Genomic DNA, 18,988 nt, shown 5'->3' with positions numbered 1-18,988 from the left:
TCTTGTCCTCACACTCCAGAACAAAATGGTTCTGTTGAGAGAAAACATAGACATATAGTTGAAACTGCCTTAGCTCTTCTTCATCTTGCATCGCTTCCGTGTAAATTTTGGGATGAAGCTGTTAGCACTGCAGTATATCTCATAAATCAACTTTCTACTCCATTGCTCAATCATAAGTGTCCTTTCGAAAAACTTTATAATCAAACCCCTGATAACACTTTCATTCGAATTTTTGCTTGCGCATGTTATCCATGGTTACACCCCTATTCTAAACACAAACTTGACTCTCGTTCACTACAATGTGTTTTTCTTGGTTATAACAATTTGCACAATGATTATCGTTGCTTGCATATACCAACAGGACAAATTTATATTTCACGACATGTTACTTTTGATGAGTCTCTATTCCCTTTTTCGGTAGCTTCTTCGATCTCTCCTCTAGATACAAGTGACACCTTCTTGATGTCATCTAATATTGTCAGAAGTGTTAGCATCCTAGGTCCTGCTCCGGAACTCTCTAATAACTTTCCTATACCATCAGAATCACCTCAGGTTGCTGCTCTAATCTTGGAAGCCTCGCCGTTCGAAGATAATATGCTCTCTAGTTCTGGATCCTCAGATAATGCAAGTCCGTTATCTACATCACCATGTCAGCCTACTTCCTCGTCTCCATCAACAAGTGATTCAGATGATAATGCTCCTCGTCACATGCTTCCCATTAGTGATATTTATGAGTGTTGCCCACCAAATACAACTCGATATCTCCTTCCACGAGCTCTAGTGGTCTCTTCAAAATCTTTTGAACCAACTTATTTTACACAAGCAACCAAGGATCCAAACTGGCGTAGTGCAATGACTATAAAATTTGATGCACTTCTTCGAAATGGAAAATGGAGTTTAGTTCCGCGCACTCCCTCAATGAATGTTGTGGGCTCTAAATGGGTATTCCGTCTTAAGCATCAAGCTGATGATTCTCTTGAACGACACGAAGCTCGACTTGTAGCTAAAGGATTTAGTCAACAACTAGGTATTGACTTTAATGACACTTTTAGCCCAGTCATCAAAATTATATCTGTCAGACTATTATTATCAATAGCGGTTAATTCTAATTGGTCTGTACTATAATTGGACATTTCAAATGTGTTTCTCCATGGTCATCTTGAGGAAACTATATTTATGGAGCAACCACCGGAGTTCATTCATCCACAATTTTCATCTCATGTTTGTCAACTTAAGAAATCTTTATATGATCTTCGACAAGTTCCTCGTGCATGGTTTCATTGACTATCTAATTGGTTACAAGCTCAAGGATTTTTTGGATCAAAGACTGACTCGTCTCTATTTCACAAATATAATGATGGATCTATGATATTTTTCTTATTTATGTGGACGACATTCTGATAACCGGCAATGATCACAAGGGTATCGTAACTTTATTAAGTCTTCTCAGATAAGAATTTCCTACTCGAGATTTGAGTATTGCTTGTTTTTTTCTTAGTATTGAGCTTATTCCACATGAGGATGACTATCTTTTCTCTTAGAGCAAATACATTACTGGACTTCTTCAAAGAGCCAAAATGGATGGAGCACGTCCGGTCTCTACATCAATTGCTATAAATAACTCTCCAACTTTATCCTCTCCTGCTTTGTATGATCCACAGATTTATCGAAGTATTGTTGGAGCTGCAATATGTCACTATCACACGCCCTGATATTACTTTTGCGGTAAATCGTGCTTGTTAATTCATGCATGCTCCAACTGAACAAAATTGGGATCATGTAAAAAGAATACTTCGCTATCTCAAAGGTACTATTCTACATGATCTTCTTTTATATCGCTAATTGTTTCGAGATTTACATGCATATAGTGATGCGGATTGGGCAAGTTCTCCTGAAGATAGACGCTCTACTAGTGGATATGCAATATTTCTTGGATGAAATCTTATCTCATGGAATTCGAAAAAGCAACCTACAGTATCTCGTTCAAGCACTGAGGCAGAATATAAAGCTATAAAAAATACAACGTCAGAAATTATTTGACTTCAATCACTTCTCTCTGAACTTTATCTTGCAACAAATATTGCACCAAAAATTTGATGCGATAATATTGGAGCAACATATCTCACAACAAATCCAATCTTTCATGCTCGTACAAAACATGTGAAAATTGATTTTCATTTTGTTCGTGAACGTATGACAACTTAGCAGTTATTCGTCTCTTATATTTCTACTAAAGATCAAATCGCTAATATCTTTACTAAGCCATTATCCAAACAACGTTTCAACAAGTTAGCAAGTAAACTTAATGTCAAAGATTTTCCGTAAATTTGTCGGGGGTAAAAGAGATAAAATAAAATTACCAGAATTGACTAGATCAAATCATCAAATCAAATCAAATTAGCATTTGAATTATTATAATAATTATGTTATGAGTATTAAAATAATTCTCAAAATAATTCTTAAAATAATTCTGTTATTTATTAATTGGTTAGTTGACCAACTACTTTTTGAACATTATATATTATATTGTCATTAGGACAAATACCAATGAACAATAAATTTATTTCTCTCATATTATTTCTTACTTTCTCCCTATTTTTCTCACGACAATGGTACTGTTTAATTACCTAGCATGGTCTTTATGCCATTTGATAGTTAACACACCTACAAAGTGAAATTTAACATTGAATGCCCAATTGCATCGGATCGTGCATTCACGTTCCCTCGGATTGGTATGGTAACTGAGACGATATTATTAAATAAAGTTTTGGGATTGAAATTTAATATATCTAAATATATTTTCTTCCATATCTTGATTATATTCATTAATGATTAATAATCATTTATTATTTATCTCTATTGCTCTATTGCTTGAATTAATGGAGATATTAAAAGTGAATGAATTCCCTTTTGTTTTTTACCACATGGATCCGTGCACTCGCAGTAACCACATAGTCTCGGCCACTCATCGTTATTATTCCCCTCGAGTAGACCTGACAGACGGCTCTCGAGAAAGCAAGCTGAGTTAATTCCGCGAACACATGCAGTTTGTTTTCTTCACTTCGTCTCGTTGTGTGATTTCACCCTCACCAGCCATGGTCAAAGCCCTACCTAATACCTGCGCAGCGCTTCTGCCGTGCCTGGCGAGGTCAGTGGGACAACCCACATGGTGGAGAGGAGGGAAAAAAAGTGTGCACGCGCGAGGGCCATGCCGCATGGCTGCAGAGCAGATAAAAAAGTTAAGAGTACTGAGAGAGCAGGGGAAGAGGGACGGTCGAAGGAGCATATCCACGAGCGATGTGACATCTACTGATACGTCTGTCATCCTCGACCCACTTTATAAAAAAAAGACAAGCCCGACGAGAGGAACTAAACCTAGCAACAGCTGTCTCCCGCCACTTTTATACGAAGGTGATGAACGAAGGTCGCGGCTGAATATTAGAGAATGAAAAAAATCAAACTAAAAAGTTTTTTTTTTTTGTAACAAAAGAAAATTAATCATATTATTTTTTTTTAAAAAAAATTCTCAACTCGTCGAGGAGCGCACAGGAGACAGGCCACATGATCAATCTTTAATCTTTAGTCTTTAATGAAAGAATGAAAGCATGTCTTCTAACTTTTGTTTTCTTATCCAATCCAACTTCATATTTAAGGGAAAAAAATGATTAACTTTTGTTTTTCCCGCTCTGACGACTTCAATTATATAAATTTCTTAAATTGTCTTTACTCTAAAAGAGAAGACAAATATAAATTGCGCTTTCAGTATCTTTTAACTAAAGTGGAGACGAGGAGAAAGAGAAAAAAATATGAACTGATCCTCTTCGTCTCGTCTGTTCACCCGTGAAACTCACCTGCAATCAACGATTGGAAACTTTCTCGGGTAAAATATTAGTCAACAAAATTCCCAAGAACATGCTCAACTGCCAGTGTCATCAGGCCAAAGCAAAACGCACCCATACAGATTCGAATTTTCTAAGGTCGATCCATGAAAATCGGTCGAAAATTTTCGATCGACCTCCACCGGATGACTCTGACATCTCGACGCGAGTCTTATTCACGGCGCCCCCACCCCACACGTGCATCTGCTATCCTGCTCCTGCCAACCCATTGAATGATACACACACGGCCATTTCCCCACCATGTTGCTCTCGACTTGCATGAAAGAGAAACATCAGAGTAAAGCATGAGCCTGACGGCTGATGCCATGCAGCTAGCTGACCTGATTCCCTCCCGCTTTGTATGCCTCTGCCATTTTCGACCCTTTCACATCTCTGGAGCTGTTGGAGTCGCACTACTCTGACTGATCAGCCATTAATTAATTAATTAATTAATCATACCTTCTCCTACGCGTGAAACAGTGAAGCAATTAATTGCACTGGGACTCCTCATCTCCTGCAACAGGCCACCCTTCTCCCTTAATTGGTGCAACCTCGTCCTCATCTCCACATGCAGTACCCGATTCACCTGTCGTCTGCACGTGGAATAGCACTCCATGTCTCCCTTTCGGCCATGAAGAAGGAAACACTGCGTCCTGCAAAATATTCTTTGCTTCAAATGATGCACGTATTAAATTTCATGATGAATTAACGAAGACCCACCCATAATTGACTGAAGAGGGAATCTTTCATTTCGAAAAGGAAAAACGAATTTGAGATACCGTGGTTGATCGAGTAGCCAGCCCAGTGTGATTATGTGTACCGATAAGCCGCTCTGACCATTTCAATGATTCCTACTGTCGGCCGGCTTCCACTTCGTGTACGTCTCGCGTTTCCGATATTGCACATAGAAATTTCCATGCAGACAGCCCTTTCTTCTTTGGATGAGTTTAATTTCTAGTGCTCTACCGTCTCTAACTTGTAATCTTCACATAATTAATCTTGGTGGTGATTAGAAGAAAGGATGATACTTTTGTTATGAAATTGAAAATAGTTTAATTTTGCAAACACTATATATCCTCCTATCCTCGTGCCAATGATTCGCACCATGGTAGTGGATTCAATAAATGGTGATCGAATCATTCACAATAAAGCTGTATTTATTGCATTAAACTATATATTGACTGACTGCGTAGACATAAAGTAAAAAAGAAAAACAAAAGTTTGGGTGATAAAGCACTAACAATGATTGAACATTAGCTTTCGTTTCCTTTCAATTCTCTTCCACTGCGTATCAGCACCTGAGATAATTAATAGAATCGAAGATGTGGTTTAAAAGGTAAAAACTAAAAATATATGCTGAACTGCCGAAGCTAGGCTCAAGACGAACGATGTCCAGTTCGATCTCTGTACAGATCCTCGGCTCAGAGTTGCAGTTCTTGTCATTTATTTTGGATATTGACTGTCAGTCATGCATAAAGGGATTGTTGTTTTTGACAAGAAGATTAAGAAAAAAAAATAAGAATGAAAATTAGTGGATATAACTATTCTCATTCTAGAAACTTGGTTTTACCTTTGGAAGCATCACCATCTGTGGTTCATCCTCTCAAGAAAATGAATCGTTTCAGCTTCAAACCTCATATTTAGCACGAAGAAAGAGTTCCCAACTTTCCATAAAGAACACCACAATCTTCAATCTTCTCTGAACACATGCAGTGAGAGTTACTGAGTTGTCGTCAAGAATAACAACAGAGAAGTCAAAGAAAAAAGTTTTTGCATGAATCAAAAGACAAAACGGCAGAAATATTCCACCACAATCTTCAATCTGCACAACAGAAGTATCAGGCACCATATTCCTTAGTTTAATCTGCTTCATGATATAAACAAGCTGTAAACTTTGAGGAGCCATGATTTTAGGTTTACCTGCAAATATTAACTATCACATACGTCTGTGTATCCCTTCTTAGCATAAAAGAAATGAGAGGAAGATAGTAAGATACCAAAATAATGTATGACCTCTCTATCAATAAGATAATGCAAGCTGGAGTTGACTCTAAAGCAGCCATATCAGAAAAGCAAAACAAAATCAGCAACAAACAACATATTTCTTCAATGATTATGTTTCATGATATACATGAGCTGTGTGGCTTCCGGAGACCCAAATTTCAGAGCTAAAGTGTATCTACATATACCAACTACTAGACCCCATCTACAGATATATCTCATCTCTTCGCTCTATACATAAATGAGCACATTTCATGCCATCAAAGATCTTCACTTTCACTCCAGCAAATTAGCATCATAATGCATCTCCGAAGAATGTAGAACTTCGCCCTCTGTTCTTTCACTAACAACCGGCATCGGCGGGCAAAAGTTGGGCACTGCAGCTTCTTCTCCCTCTTTGCCATTGCCATTCTCTTCTCGGTTGTAGCCTCGCAGAAGGAAGAAAGAAAGAAGAGATGGCAAGGCTTCAATAAGCTTCTGGTTGTGGTTTGCTCTGTTGGGATTTGAGATCTCACTCACAATTGGTTGGCTATGACTATGAGGTTGAGAGCTTTATAGCTAGCAATCGACGCAAGTGGCAGCCCCTCGCACTTGGGAGACAGTAGCTGAGATTGGTGGGTCAAAGACACAGTTGTGTGGGGGCAGATGAGATTATGGTAATTAGACCTTCAGCCACGCCCACGCCTTGATATGATTGGGCATTGACAGGATTTTGAAGGATGAGTTCGATGACACGGAAGAGCTTCATAATGGCAATCAAACAAGTCACTTCTGACTCACTGAAACCAATAAGAAACCCTGCACTTCTACTGCTAGTCCTTTTTTGATAAAAGTTTCAATTCCCACTAATTATTTCTTGTGGCTCTTCACGAAAATTCAAAGAATTTTGTATCCAAACACAATTGGTAAGATATTCCAACTGTTTGGAAGCTACATAAATAACATTATGTCGCTGAACTCTATAGATTATATCAAATCACTGAGCTCTGTGTAAGGTCACATCGTAGTAAGAAAGGCGATGATGGTCTAATCATACAGCAAAAAAACGTTTAGAATGTCTCTGTGAACATTTTTGACATGATTTTTAGTACTTGAACTCTAGAGCCTAATTATTGTTCTTCTCAATAAAGAATTTTGATCCTAGAGTTTTGCACAGATCAAAATCTAACTACCTCAGATAAACAAATTTAATTGATATGGATCCAAGGCAAAAAATTATTGATGATGAAGAAAAGGACCAACAAGATGAATGAAGCTTAGATAAATTATTCTACTGAAATAGTCCCTGAACTTGTGTGTTAAATTGACTCTGAAAAACATTGAGAAACAAACAAACAAAAAAAAGTATAGTGCAAGACTGAGAGTACTGGCATGACCTATTGCATCACACATTAAGATATATAATTGCATCTCGCTAGTTCTAGAATTCCATTAAGACATGTGAAGAACTCTGTCAAACTTCGTACGATAAGGTTTGGTTTTGGTAGGACCAAACTTGCCAAAAGTTGGCCTTGCTAAACAAAAATGCTTGGATGAAGGACGCAATGACCTTAAACCACAGAAGAAAATAAAACAAAAACTCGCATAATCATTCAGAAAATTCCATTCAAAATATTGATAAAATCAGTATATAAGCAATCGAAGAATGGGACTTTATTTTTCAGTGGAAACAACAAAGATATCAGTTTTCTTAATATTGACCAAATAGCCATAGAAAATAAAATAAAATTTTCATATTCAAGATCATGTTCCCTGAACTAGCATTTAAAGAACAAGAGTAATATTTGTAAGATTAAATGTGTTTGGTATATAAGGGAAGATGCTCATGGATTAGGTTGTAAATCCCGGGTAGCTTCTAGAGTATGCAAACTGATCGTCGAGGCTAGTGTTCGACACTATCTCCGTAAACGATATTGCTCCGCTACGGTGCTTAACGGATTGTTGCAATTCGTTCCCAAGATACAACGACGACGAACGTCTCGAAATCGTAGCACTCCGATTTCCGAGACCAGCGAACCTTCTAGTAGACTTCTTGGACTCTTGAATGTACAAGATGAGATGAATGCTTGAGGAAGAGAAGAGAGGATTGAGTGATAATTCCATCATCTAGAGGGTTCTATTTATACTGAAAGAAGAGGTTGAGTGTCCTTTGGGTGAGTGGATGTGTTCCTTGGGCTGGATCGATCTAGATCATCCATTCTGAAGGGTTGTAACCCTTCACCAAGCCCACTTCAATCTCATCCATCAGATCTGAGGAGTTGTGACCCTCAGATCCCGCCTATTGTCATCGGCCATCGGATCTGGATCCATTGATTCGATGCTTCAGATCAAGTCTCATCCCAAGCCGTCAGATCGTTACTCTTTGCGATCCAACGCTCTAGATCGCATCACAAGCGATCCATCATACCTATTTGATCAACGTTGATCAACGGTAGTCATCCATTCCCTAAGTCAACTGTCCAGTCATCTCCCTTTGCCCACGAGAATGCCGCATATGTACTGCCACGTCAGGTACGAGCCTGACACGTCACCCGAGTGCCACGTAGGTACTGCAATGTCACCTGGAGCATAAATTTAAGTGCAAAGTGCACCTACAAAGCGCCCATTGCGCACGTGACGGGTGGCGGGCTCACAGGTGCGAGCACCTGCTCGCCCTGGGCTAAGGGAGCACCTATCCTTTGTGTTAACTCCATTAACACATCTTCATTAATAAGTAGAGAATACACATCGAGAATTTCAGATGTGGGACTATTCTCCCATGCACTTTATTAATGAATAATAAATGTTATTTTGGGCCGACTTTAAACATTAATTTCTCATTCACCCTTAATCGGTTTTGAGCAAATTAATAGTCTAAATCTATCTACGCGAATCGTAGATTTCAATTTTGAAGTCAATTACGACTTTCAACAATTGATGGCTTCCTTCCTCAAAATCGTTTTGGTCCATTTAAGGCCCCAATATCCAACAATCTCCCACATGAATGGAAATTAATGCAATGCGTGTATGCATGCTGACACTTTACAAGAGTCCAATCGATAAGTCACTGCATCGGGAGAGGTAGCTTGTGGCTTTGAACCTTCCGTAGTGAAATGCTATCGAGTATACTAGGCTGCGCAGTGAACGTGATGTCTTGAACTGCTCAGCTGTTGGTGTATACTTAGACAATAACACTCACACAGAGATCTATCTCACCTACTTTAGGTTCTCATGGTTGGTTCCGTTTCGACCATGGATACCATCTTGGATTCATGAGTGTTTCATTGAAGCGGCCTGTCTTCACACTCACATAGGTGACACTTCTATCAAGAGTATCCTACCATACTCCACCTTATCAGGTATAGAAGTCACTAAAAGCATAAGCTTAACCTCACTACATGAGGTAGGACAGTACAAATTCATCCTAGGATTGGGATAGAGATAAACTATCTAATATGCTGGACCACAACTTCAGTAACTTCGTTGTCCCATTGAACCAAGATCTTGGGATGATCAACAAGGTTGGGTTACCGCTACAGTCGTTTTCAGTTGTAGATTTTTAATCCCATTCCTCTTGATGAGCAGTATACTTGATCTCGACTCAACCTCTTCGTTAGAGGATCTGCCAAATTATCTTTGGACTTAACATAGTCGATTGCAATCACTCCATTCGAGATCAACTGCCTAATGGTATTATGTCTACGACGTATATGTCGTGACTTCCCATTATACATATTACTCTGTGCCATTCCAATCGCCGATTGACTATCACAGTGGATTAGTACGGCAGGCACAGGTTTCATCCAGCTCGGAATATCTTCCAAGAAATTTCGCAGCCATTCAGCTTCCTCAACTGCTTTGTCTAGTGCTATAAACTCGGATTCTATAGTTGACCGAGCAATGCAAGTCTGCTTAGTGGATTTCCAAGATAATGCTCCCCCACCGATCGTGAATACATATCCACTAGTGGATTTGGAGTCTTTTGTATCTGATATCCAATTAGCATCATAATATCCTTCCAACACAGCGGGATATTTTCCATAATGTAATCCATAGTTCATAGTATATTTCAAATATCTGAGAACTCGCATCAATGCTTTCCAATGGATGTCGTTTGGATTACTCATAAAACGACTTAGTTTGTTGACCGTACAGGCAATATCCGAACGTGTGCAGTTTGTGAGATACATCAAACTGCCTATTATCCGAGAATATTCCAACTGCGATATGGTCTCACCATGGTTTTTCGCTAAGTGTTGACTTAGATCCATAGGTGTTTTCACTGTAGAGAGATCGTACGCATTGAATTTTTTTTAATACAGATTCTACATAATGGGATTGTGTTAAAACTATCCCTTCTGATGTCCTGAGAATTTTAATTCCTAATATAACATCTTCTTGACCCATATCTTTCATATCAAAATTTCTGGTCAACATTTTCTTTGTAGTCATGATTACATCATGATTACTGCCCATTATTAGCATATCGTCTACGTATAGACAGACAATTACATAGCCTTCAGGTGTGTTTTTGACATAAATGCATTTGTCACATTCATTTATTCTGAATTCGTTTGACAGCATTACTTTGTCAAATTTTTCGTGCCATTGTTTAGGCGCTTGCTTAAGTCCGTACAACGACTTAACAAGACGACACACCTTTTTCTCATTTCCAGGAGCCATGAACCCTTCGGGTTGCTCCATATAAATTTCTTCTTCCAACTCACCATTTAAGAACGCAGTCTTAACATCCATTTGATGTATTTCAAGGTCATACAGTGCTGTAATGGCTATTAGCACTCGTATGGACGTAATCCTTGTTACCGGTGAGTATGTATCGAAGTAATTAAGGCCTTCCTCTTGCTTGTATCCCTTGGCTACAAGTCTTGCTTTATACTTGTCAATTGATCCATCAGCTTTATACTTACGTTTTAGTATCCACTTACAACCTAATGATTTATTATTAGAAGGAAGGTCTACTAATTCCCAAGTATGATTATTCATGATAGACTCAATTTCACTATTGACAGCTTCTTTCCACATTGGAGCATCGGGTCTAGAGAGAGCTTCACTTAATGTTCTTGGTTCCATTTCTGACATGAAAGTCATGAAATCTGGTCCGAACGATTTCTCAACTCTAGCCCGTTTGCTACGACGTGGCTCTTCACTTTGATCGTCAATAGTCCTTTTATAACAGCTAAGTTCGGTAACGTCATTTTTGTTTGAACTTCCGTTGTTTTCACTTTCAACGTTTCCCTTTTTATTTGGGAATACGTTTTCAAAGAATATTGCATTCCGAGATTCTATGGTTGTTCCCACATGTATATCAGGAATGTCTGATTTATGAACTAGGAAACGATATGCACTACTATTATGGGCATATCCGACAAATACCGCATCGAACGTTTTAGGTCCGATCTTTACTTGCTTAGGTTTAGGTACTTCGACCTTTGCCAAGCACCCCCACACTTTCAGGTATTTGTACGATGGCTCGCAGCCTTTCCATAGTTCATATGGAGTTTTATCATTTTTCTTATGAAGGATTCTGTTGAGAATGTGATTTGCCGATAATATTGCTTCGCCCCACAAGTTTTGAGGTAAGCCTGAATTTATCAACAATGCATTCATCATTTCTTTTAGTGTCCGATTTTTACGTTCGGCAACACCTTTTGATTGAGGTGAGTAAGGCGCCGTTGTTTGATGGATAATGCCAGATTCTGTACAAAATTCATCAAACGGTGCACCATATTCTCCACCTCTATCGCTTCGAATTATTTTAATTCGTTTGTCAAGTTGGTTTTCAACTTCTGTTTTATAGGTTCTGAACACCTCTAGGGCTTCGTCTTTACTTCTTAAAAGAAAGACATAACAGAACTTTGTGCAGTCATCGATAAAAGTAATAAAATATTTTTTACCTCCTCTAGTTTGCACAAATTTCAAGTCACATAGATCACTATGTATTAACTTTAGAGGAGTTGTTGTCCTTTCCACCGAATGAAAATGTAGTTTCGTCATTTTCGCTTCCACGCACACTTCACATTTGTGTGTTCCGTCAACATTGACGTTTGGTAATAAATTTAATTTGACGAGACGTTTGAGAGTATTATTATGCACATGTCCGAGTCGATCATGCCATAAATTAAAACACTCAACAACATAGCTGGAAGCATTTATTTTATTACCATTAAAATTTCGGAGTACAGGCATTACAACCATTTTGAATAGACCCTTTTCTAGGTACCCCTTTCCTACGAAGACACCATTCTTCGTAAGTACAAAGTTGTCTAATTGGAACACTAGCCCAAATCCGGCCTTGACTAATGCCGCTCCAGAAACTAGGTTCTTACTGATGTCGAGAACATGGAGTACATCAATGAGTGTTAGCTCCTTTCCAGACGTCATCTTCAGAACAACCTTTCCGAGTCCAACAATTGGCGACGTCGTGGAATTACCCATATAGAGCTTCCTGCCATTTATCGGAGTATACTTGGAGGACATCGCCTTATCGGAACAGATATGACGAGTTGCTCCAGTATCAATGAACCACTGCTTCGGGTTGGTATCCACCAAGTTGGCTTCAAATACAACCGCAGTGAGATCCAAGTCCTCAAGAGAGGTTGCGACATGATTCGCAACATCCTTTGGCCCCTTGGTTGGCTTCTTTGGGCGTCTGCAGTCCTTGGACAAGTGTCCTGCCTTTCCACAGTTGTAGCAGGAGCCTTTGAACTTCTTTCCTTGAGCCTTCTTTTTGAACTGCTTCGGCTTTTTAGCGTTCGGCTCGACCAGGTTGGACATTTCGTCTATAGTCCGCTTGGTTCCTCTGGAGTCGGATAACTTTCGATTATCCTCCTCTATTCGTAGCCTCAGGATCAGGTCTTGCAGCCCTATCTCCTTTTGCTTGTGCTTTAGGTAATTCTTGAAATCCTTCCATGACGGAGGGAGCTTCTCAATTACCGCAGCAACTGCGAATGTCTCGTTCAGCTTCATGCCTTCGACGTCCAAATCATGCAGTATTAATTGCATATCTTGGACTTGAGATGAGACGCTTTTGAGTCCACCATCTTGAAATCTAGAAACTGACCGACGATGAATTTCTTCAATCCAGCATTTTCGGTCTTGTATTTCTTCTCAAGGGATTCCCACAAAGATTTTGTCGTCTCCAGAGAACAATATACGTTATATAACGTGTTGTCCAAGGCGTTGAGTATATAATTGCGGCACAGAAAATCTCCGTGAGACCACGCATCGCTAGCAGCCTTACTACCTTCCGTAGCGGCTGGCGTGTCTTCGTGCAAAAACCGTACAAGGTTTAAGGTTTAGCGTTGTTAGATAAAACAACATCTTCTGCTGCCATCTTTTGAAGTCGGTTCCGGTGAATTTCTCCGGCTTTTCTCCGTGCGGAATGGTTGTCGGAATGGCGGTCGGAACGACGGTCGGAACGGCCGTCGGAATGTTATTGGTTGCCATATCAGTTTGCACGAAATATCGTTTACGACTGTAAATCCCGGGTAGCTTCTGGAGTATGCAAATTGATCGTCGAGGCTAGTGTTCGACACTATCTCCGTAAACGATATTGCTCCGCTACGATGCTTAACGGATTGTTGCAATTTGTTCCCAAGATACAACGACGACGAACGTCTCGGAATCGTAGCACTCCGATTTCCGAGACCAGCAAACCTTCTAGTAGACTTCTTGGACTCTTGAATGCACAAGATGAGATGAATGCTTGAGGAAGAGAAGAGAGGATTGAGTGATAATTCCATCATCTGGAGGGTTCTATTTATACTGAAAGAAGAGGTTGAGTGTCCTTTGGGTGAGTGGATGTTTTCCTTGGGCTGGATCGATCTAGATCATCCATTCTGAAGGGTTGTAACCCTTCACCAAGCCCACTTCAATCTCATCCATCAGATCTGAGGAGTTGTGACCCTCAGATCCCGCCTATTGTCATCGACCATCGGATCTGAATCCATTGATTCGATGCTTCAGATCAAGTCTCATCCCAAGTCGTCAGATCGTTACTCTTTGCGATCCAACGCTCTAGATCGCATCACAAGCGATCCATCATACCTATTTAATCAACGTTGATCAACGGTAGCCATCCATTCCCTAAGTCAACTGTCCAGTCATCTCCCTTTGCCCAAGAGGATGCCGCATATGTACTGCCACGTTAGGTACGAGCCTGACACGTCACCCGAGTGCCACGTAGGTACTGCAATGTCACCTGGAGCATAAATTTAAGCTGCGTACGTACGAAGTGCAAAGTGCGCCTACAAAGCCCCCATTCCGCACGTGGCGGGTGGCGGGCTCACAGGTGCGAGCACCTGCTCGCCCTGGGCTAAGGGAGCACCTATCCTTTGTGTTAACTCCATTAACACATCTCCATTAATAAGTAGAGAATACACATCGAGAATTTCAGATGTGGGACTATTCTCCCATGCACTTTATTAATGAATAATAAATGTTATTTTGGGCCGACTTTAAACATTAATTTCTCATTCACCCTTAATCGGTTTTGAGCAAATTAATAGTCTAAATCTATCTACGCGAATCGTAGATTTCAATTTTGAAGTCAATTACGACTTTCAACAATTGATGACTTCCTTCCTCAAAATCGTTTTGGTCCATTTAAGGCCCCAATATCCAACATAGGTTATGATCTTGAGCTTCTTGATTGATCTCCTCTCTTCCCATTGAGAAGGAATATGGATTGCCGCCATCCACTCCTGTAGAAGATTATTCCGTGCTTGTAAGAATTTCGATGACAAGTAAGAAGCAATAGTCCTTTGCGATGAATTCTATTGTTTTAGTTTTTAATATTATTTTAAATATTGATGAAAGCTAGATCTTATTGTAGATGTATCCTTTAATTCATTATTGATGTATCATAATTCTAAAAATTGGTATCTGAGCCTAGAATTAGGTTATTGTCAGTTTTTAAGACGTAAGGATTATTTTTCAACGTTTTGACATATATACATAGATTTTTGCATTTGATTATGTATGGATGAGCGAAATTGACGTATATGTTGGTCCTTGGAGGCTGGTAAGAGAGGATAAATTGCCCTGTAAAATAAAAATGAACCTTCCTATAATTTTACAACTTTATTAAAACCAACACTTGCATAAAAAGAAATAGTAAGTAAACTAAAGATAGAGGCACAAAAGGAATTGTTTGGTTTGCAATAAGAGGATTGTTAATCTAAGGTAATTAGAGCTCACTATTAAAGTTTCCTTCAGGCGGAGAAACCTCTTACAGCGTTGACATCTCAAACAGTAGTAGAACAGACAAAGGAGTTGTTTACAAATATTATTTTTTAATTACTGGGATCAGGGTTGTATTTATAGTCTTGATCGGAGCGTCTGGAAGGGTTCTAAGCGCTTGGAAGGGGATAAAATTTTATTCCCGTCATACCGGATCGTGACAGTACGCGTTTGGATAAACTTTCTGGTCCAGACGCCTGGAAGGGTTTCGGGCGCCTGGACCGGGTCGACACAGCCCACGCTGGGCGAGGTTCCCAGGGGGTGCCTGGGTGATCTGAGTGCCCAGACCTGGTCCAGGCACTCCGACCACGAGTCAACATCCTGTTGACTTTTTGGTCCGGTTCTTGCTCCAGTTACACTCGCTTGAGTGATTTTGGCCATTCGGAATAGGGCTCACCCTAACTCATCTTCCAACCTTCTCAAGCAACCTTCTGCTCCGGCTTCTTGTCCCTTGGAAACGTCATGCGCCTCATTCTCATCTGCCAGCGTACTCTTCCAAAACGCCTCACTCTCGGGCGCACCTAGCCCATCGACTATCTCCAGTGTCGTCCTTCTCGCTAGCTGCGTCTTTCACTGGACTTCTTGTGCTCCTAAGTTCTTGTACAATTAGACACAAGGATATCAAAACATAACATGACCTAACTTGACTTGGTTTGATCATATTAAAACTACCACGAGGTACTTATAAACTCCCCCTTTTTTATGTGAGCAACCCCAAGTTAAGTTAGCATAAATCAAAAAATAAATAATAATAAAATTGGCAAGTACATATTTTGCATACAAGAAAAATTGTACAAAAATCAAGAAAATGTACCTACCCTCCCCTTAAACTTAACCTTTAATTCTCCCCCTTTGAATACATTAAAAAATGGGGTAGAGCAAGAATATAACTTTAAAAAAATAGAGTCGAAGGGATGAAAAAACATGGATTAATTATTAGAAAATAATTATTATAAGTAAATAGTTATTTATTTCCGAGTTATTAGGAAATAATTATTATTAGAAAATAGTTATTTATTTCATAGTTATTAAAGAATAATTATTATTAGGAAATACTTATTGTTTTCCTAATTTATGTATTTTTTTATTTTCACTTGTAATGGTATTTATATATATCATATGCTATCATTAATATGTGTGAATTCTATCGTCAATATGGTATCAAAGCTCTAAACTTAACAGCAATCCTTTTTTTTCTTCTCTTTCTTTCTTTCTTTTCTCCACAATATCTACCAGCCGCCTTCTACAATGGCTGCCACCGACGACATCAACCGCCGGCTCCAGCCGCCTTCTACAATGGTTGCCGCCGACGACATCACCCGCCGACTATCTCTCATAAATACTCCTGATTCTCCTACCTCTCTTGTGGTTCTCAACGTCAATGCTCAGACATCGTTGAAACTCACCACCTCCAATTATTCTGCCTGGCACTTGCAGTTCACGTCTCTTATATTCGGATATGACTTACTGGGTTTTGTTGATGGCTCACGTCCCTGCCTCCCCTGCGTAGATAACGCCTACAGATGCCACACTCCCTCAGGTGAATCCTGATCATATTCTATGGCTCCGGCAGGATCAACTTCTCCTCAATGCTATTATAGGTTCGATTGCTCCTACTCTTGTGCAATTTATTTCTTCATCAACTTCATCTAGAGACGCATGACAGACGTTGGAGAGAACCTACGCTGCTACCTCATGTGACAGGATTATGACTCATCATCAAAATCTTACCAGCCTTCAACAAGGTAACAGGTCTATCACTGATTATATGTAGGACATCAAAAGAAATATTGACGTATTAGGAAATAATTATTATAAGTAAATAGTTATTTATTTCCTAGTTATTAGGAAATAATTATTATTAGAAAATAGTTATTTGTTTCCTAGTTATTAGAGAATAATTATTATTAGGAAATATTTATTATTTTTCTAATTTATGTATTTTCTAATTTTCACTTGTAATGATATTTATATATACCATATGCTATCATTAATAATATGTGTGTGAATTCTATCATCAATATGGTATCAGAGATCTAAGCTTAACAGCAACCCTTTTTTTCTTCTCTTTCTTTCTTTCTTTTCTCCACAATACCTACCAGTCGCCTTTTACAATGGCTGCCGCCAACGACATTACCCGCCGGCTATCTCTCACAAATACCATTACAAGTGAAAATAGGAAAATACATAAATTAGGAAAACAATAAGTATTTTATAATAATAATTATTCTCTAATAACTAGGAAACAAATAACTATTTTCTAATAATAATTATTCCTTAATAATTAGAAAATAAATAACTATTTACTTATAATAATTATTTCCTAATACACCCTCTCAAGATGGTGTCCCAAAAATGAAACAAATCTTGCTGCAAATAGCAAACAACCGAGGTCGAGAAAGCGACTTTGTAAATGCATCAACCAACTAATCCTCAACAGAAATATGAGTAACTCGTAGTTCGGAGGCCTGCACCAGATCACGAACAAAGTGATAGTCAATAGCCAGATGTTTCATCCGAGAGTGAAAAACAGGATTAGCTGAAAGATATGTGACACCTAAATTATCAGTAAAAAAGCACAGCAGGCATGGTAACCGGAAGAAACAGATCTGTCAAAAGTAACTTAATCCATTGGATCTCAGTTGCTGCAGAGGCAATGACACGATTTTCAGCCTCAGTCGAAGAGCGTGCAACTGTGCGCTGTTTGGTAGATTTCTAGGAAACCGGATTAGTACCTAGAAAAATAATAAATGCACCCGTAGAACACCGATCATCTGGATCTCCTACTCAGTCTGCATCGGAGAAACCATGAAGAGTAAAAGGTGTATCTGCAAGAAGGCGAGTACCAAGATCCCTAGTACCATTGAGATACAAAAGTAGATGCTTCACAACACCCCAATGCGTCTCTGAAGGAGCATGCATAACTATGAAAGCTTGTTGACTACAAAGAAAATATCAGGACGAGTCATACGGAGATGTTGTAAGCCTCCAACCACTTGTTGGAGCTTAGTCGTATCAAAAGATGAAGACCCATCATGCAAACTAAGATGAGAGTCAGCAGCAATAGGAGTGGAGACCGGCTTGGAATCAAGCATGTTATGTTTGGAGAGAAGATCAGTGACATACTTTTGCTGAGACAAGAGAAGACCATTTGAGGTTGGACGAACTTCAATACCGCAGAAGAGGGAAAGAGCCCCAAGATCCTTAATCGTAAATTTTGCATGAAGTTTACATACTATGACATCAACAGAAGAAGCATCACTCCCTATAATGATTAGATCATCAACATATACAAAGAAATAGATAACAGTATCATCCCGAGAATAAACAAATAAGGAGGTGTCAGCTTGGGATGTGATAAAACCAAGAGAGACCAAGAAAGCACGAAGCTCCAAATACCAGGCGCGCGGAGCCTGCTTCAAGACATAAAACACCTTATGCAAACGACACACATGATCCAGAAATTCAGCACTGCGGATACCCAAAGGTTGCGCCATATAGACCTCCTCTGCAAGATGACTATTAAGAAACACATTGTTTACATCAAATTGGCGAAGACACCACCTCCGATTCACAGCCAAACTAAGAATAATGCACATTGTTACTGGATTAATAACAGGGCTGAATGTATCATGAAAGTCAACACCAAGGCGCTGATGAAAACTCTTGGTAATAAGGCGAGCCTTATACCGATCAATTAAGCTATCAGAATCACGCTTAATGCGAAACACCCACTTATTACCCACAAGATTTTGGTCTGGCGAAAGTGGGACAAGAGTCCAAGTCTGATTACGGAGAAGAGCATCATACTCTTTATGCATGGTCTGTACCCAATTCGGATATTTGAGCATCCGCGTGACAGAGGAGGG

General features: G+C 39.4%; 1 protein-coding gene across 8 annotated transcripts; it reads right to left on the bottom strand.

The window, feature by feature from the left end:
- Positions 1-3,913: 3,913 nt before the first annotated feature.
- Positions 3,914-6,400, bottom strand: LOC122018795. Of its 8 annotated transcripts, XM_042576210.1 has the most exons (4): positions 6,010-6,400; positions 5,876-5,928; positions 5,688-5,798; positions 3,914-5,577 (listed from the first exon to the last, which is right to left on the bottom strand). In XM_042576210.1, the coding sequence occupies exons 1-4, from the start codon at positions 6,099-6,101 to the stop codon at positions 5,519-5,521; spliced, it is 315 nt and encodes a 104-aa protein (XP_042432144.1). In that variant the 5' UTR covers positions 6,102-6,400; the 3' UTR covers positions 3,914-5,518. The 8 variants fall into 8 exon arrangements, 2 of the variants coding, with proteins under 2 accessions (XP_042432144.1, XP_042432143.1); XR_006121907.1 differs by having other exon boundaries at positions 3,914-4,245; positions 4,338-5,798; positions 5,876-6,400; XR_006121908.1 differs by having other exon boundaries at positions 3,914-4,531; positions 4,599-5,798; positions 5,876-6,400.
- Between the last annotated feature and the right edge of the window lie 12,588 nt (positions 6,401-18,988).

Source organism: Zingiber officinale, chromosome 9A (assembly GCF_018446385.1).
Source record: "Zingiber officinale cultivar Zhangliang chromosome 9A, Zo_v1.1, whole genome shotgun sequence".
NCBI lineage: Eukaryota > Viridiplantae > Streptophyta > Magnoliopsida > Zingiberales > Zingiberaceae > Zingiber > Zingiber officinale.
This window is presented reverse-complemented; position numbering and strand designations above follow the sequence as displayed.

Excerpts from the sequence above, each read along its gene's own strand:
- LOC122018795 (XM_042576209.1), bottom strand. The coding sequence starts at position 6,101 with ATGAGATATATCTGTAGATGGGGTCTAGTAGTTGGTATATGTAGATAC. Across the intron at positions 5,929-6,009 it reads CCGGAAGCCACACAGCTCAT|AGTCAACTCCAGCTTGCATT; the intron begins GTATATCATGAA and ends TGGCTGCTTTAG. Across the intron at positions 5,799-5,875 it reads AGAGGTCATACATTATTTTG|GTAAACCTAAAATCATGGCT; the intron begins GTATCTTACTAT and ends TAATATTTGCAG.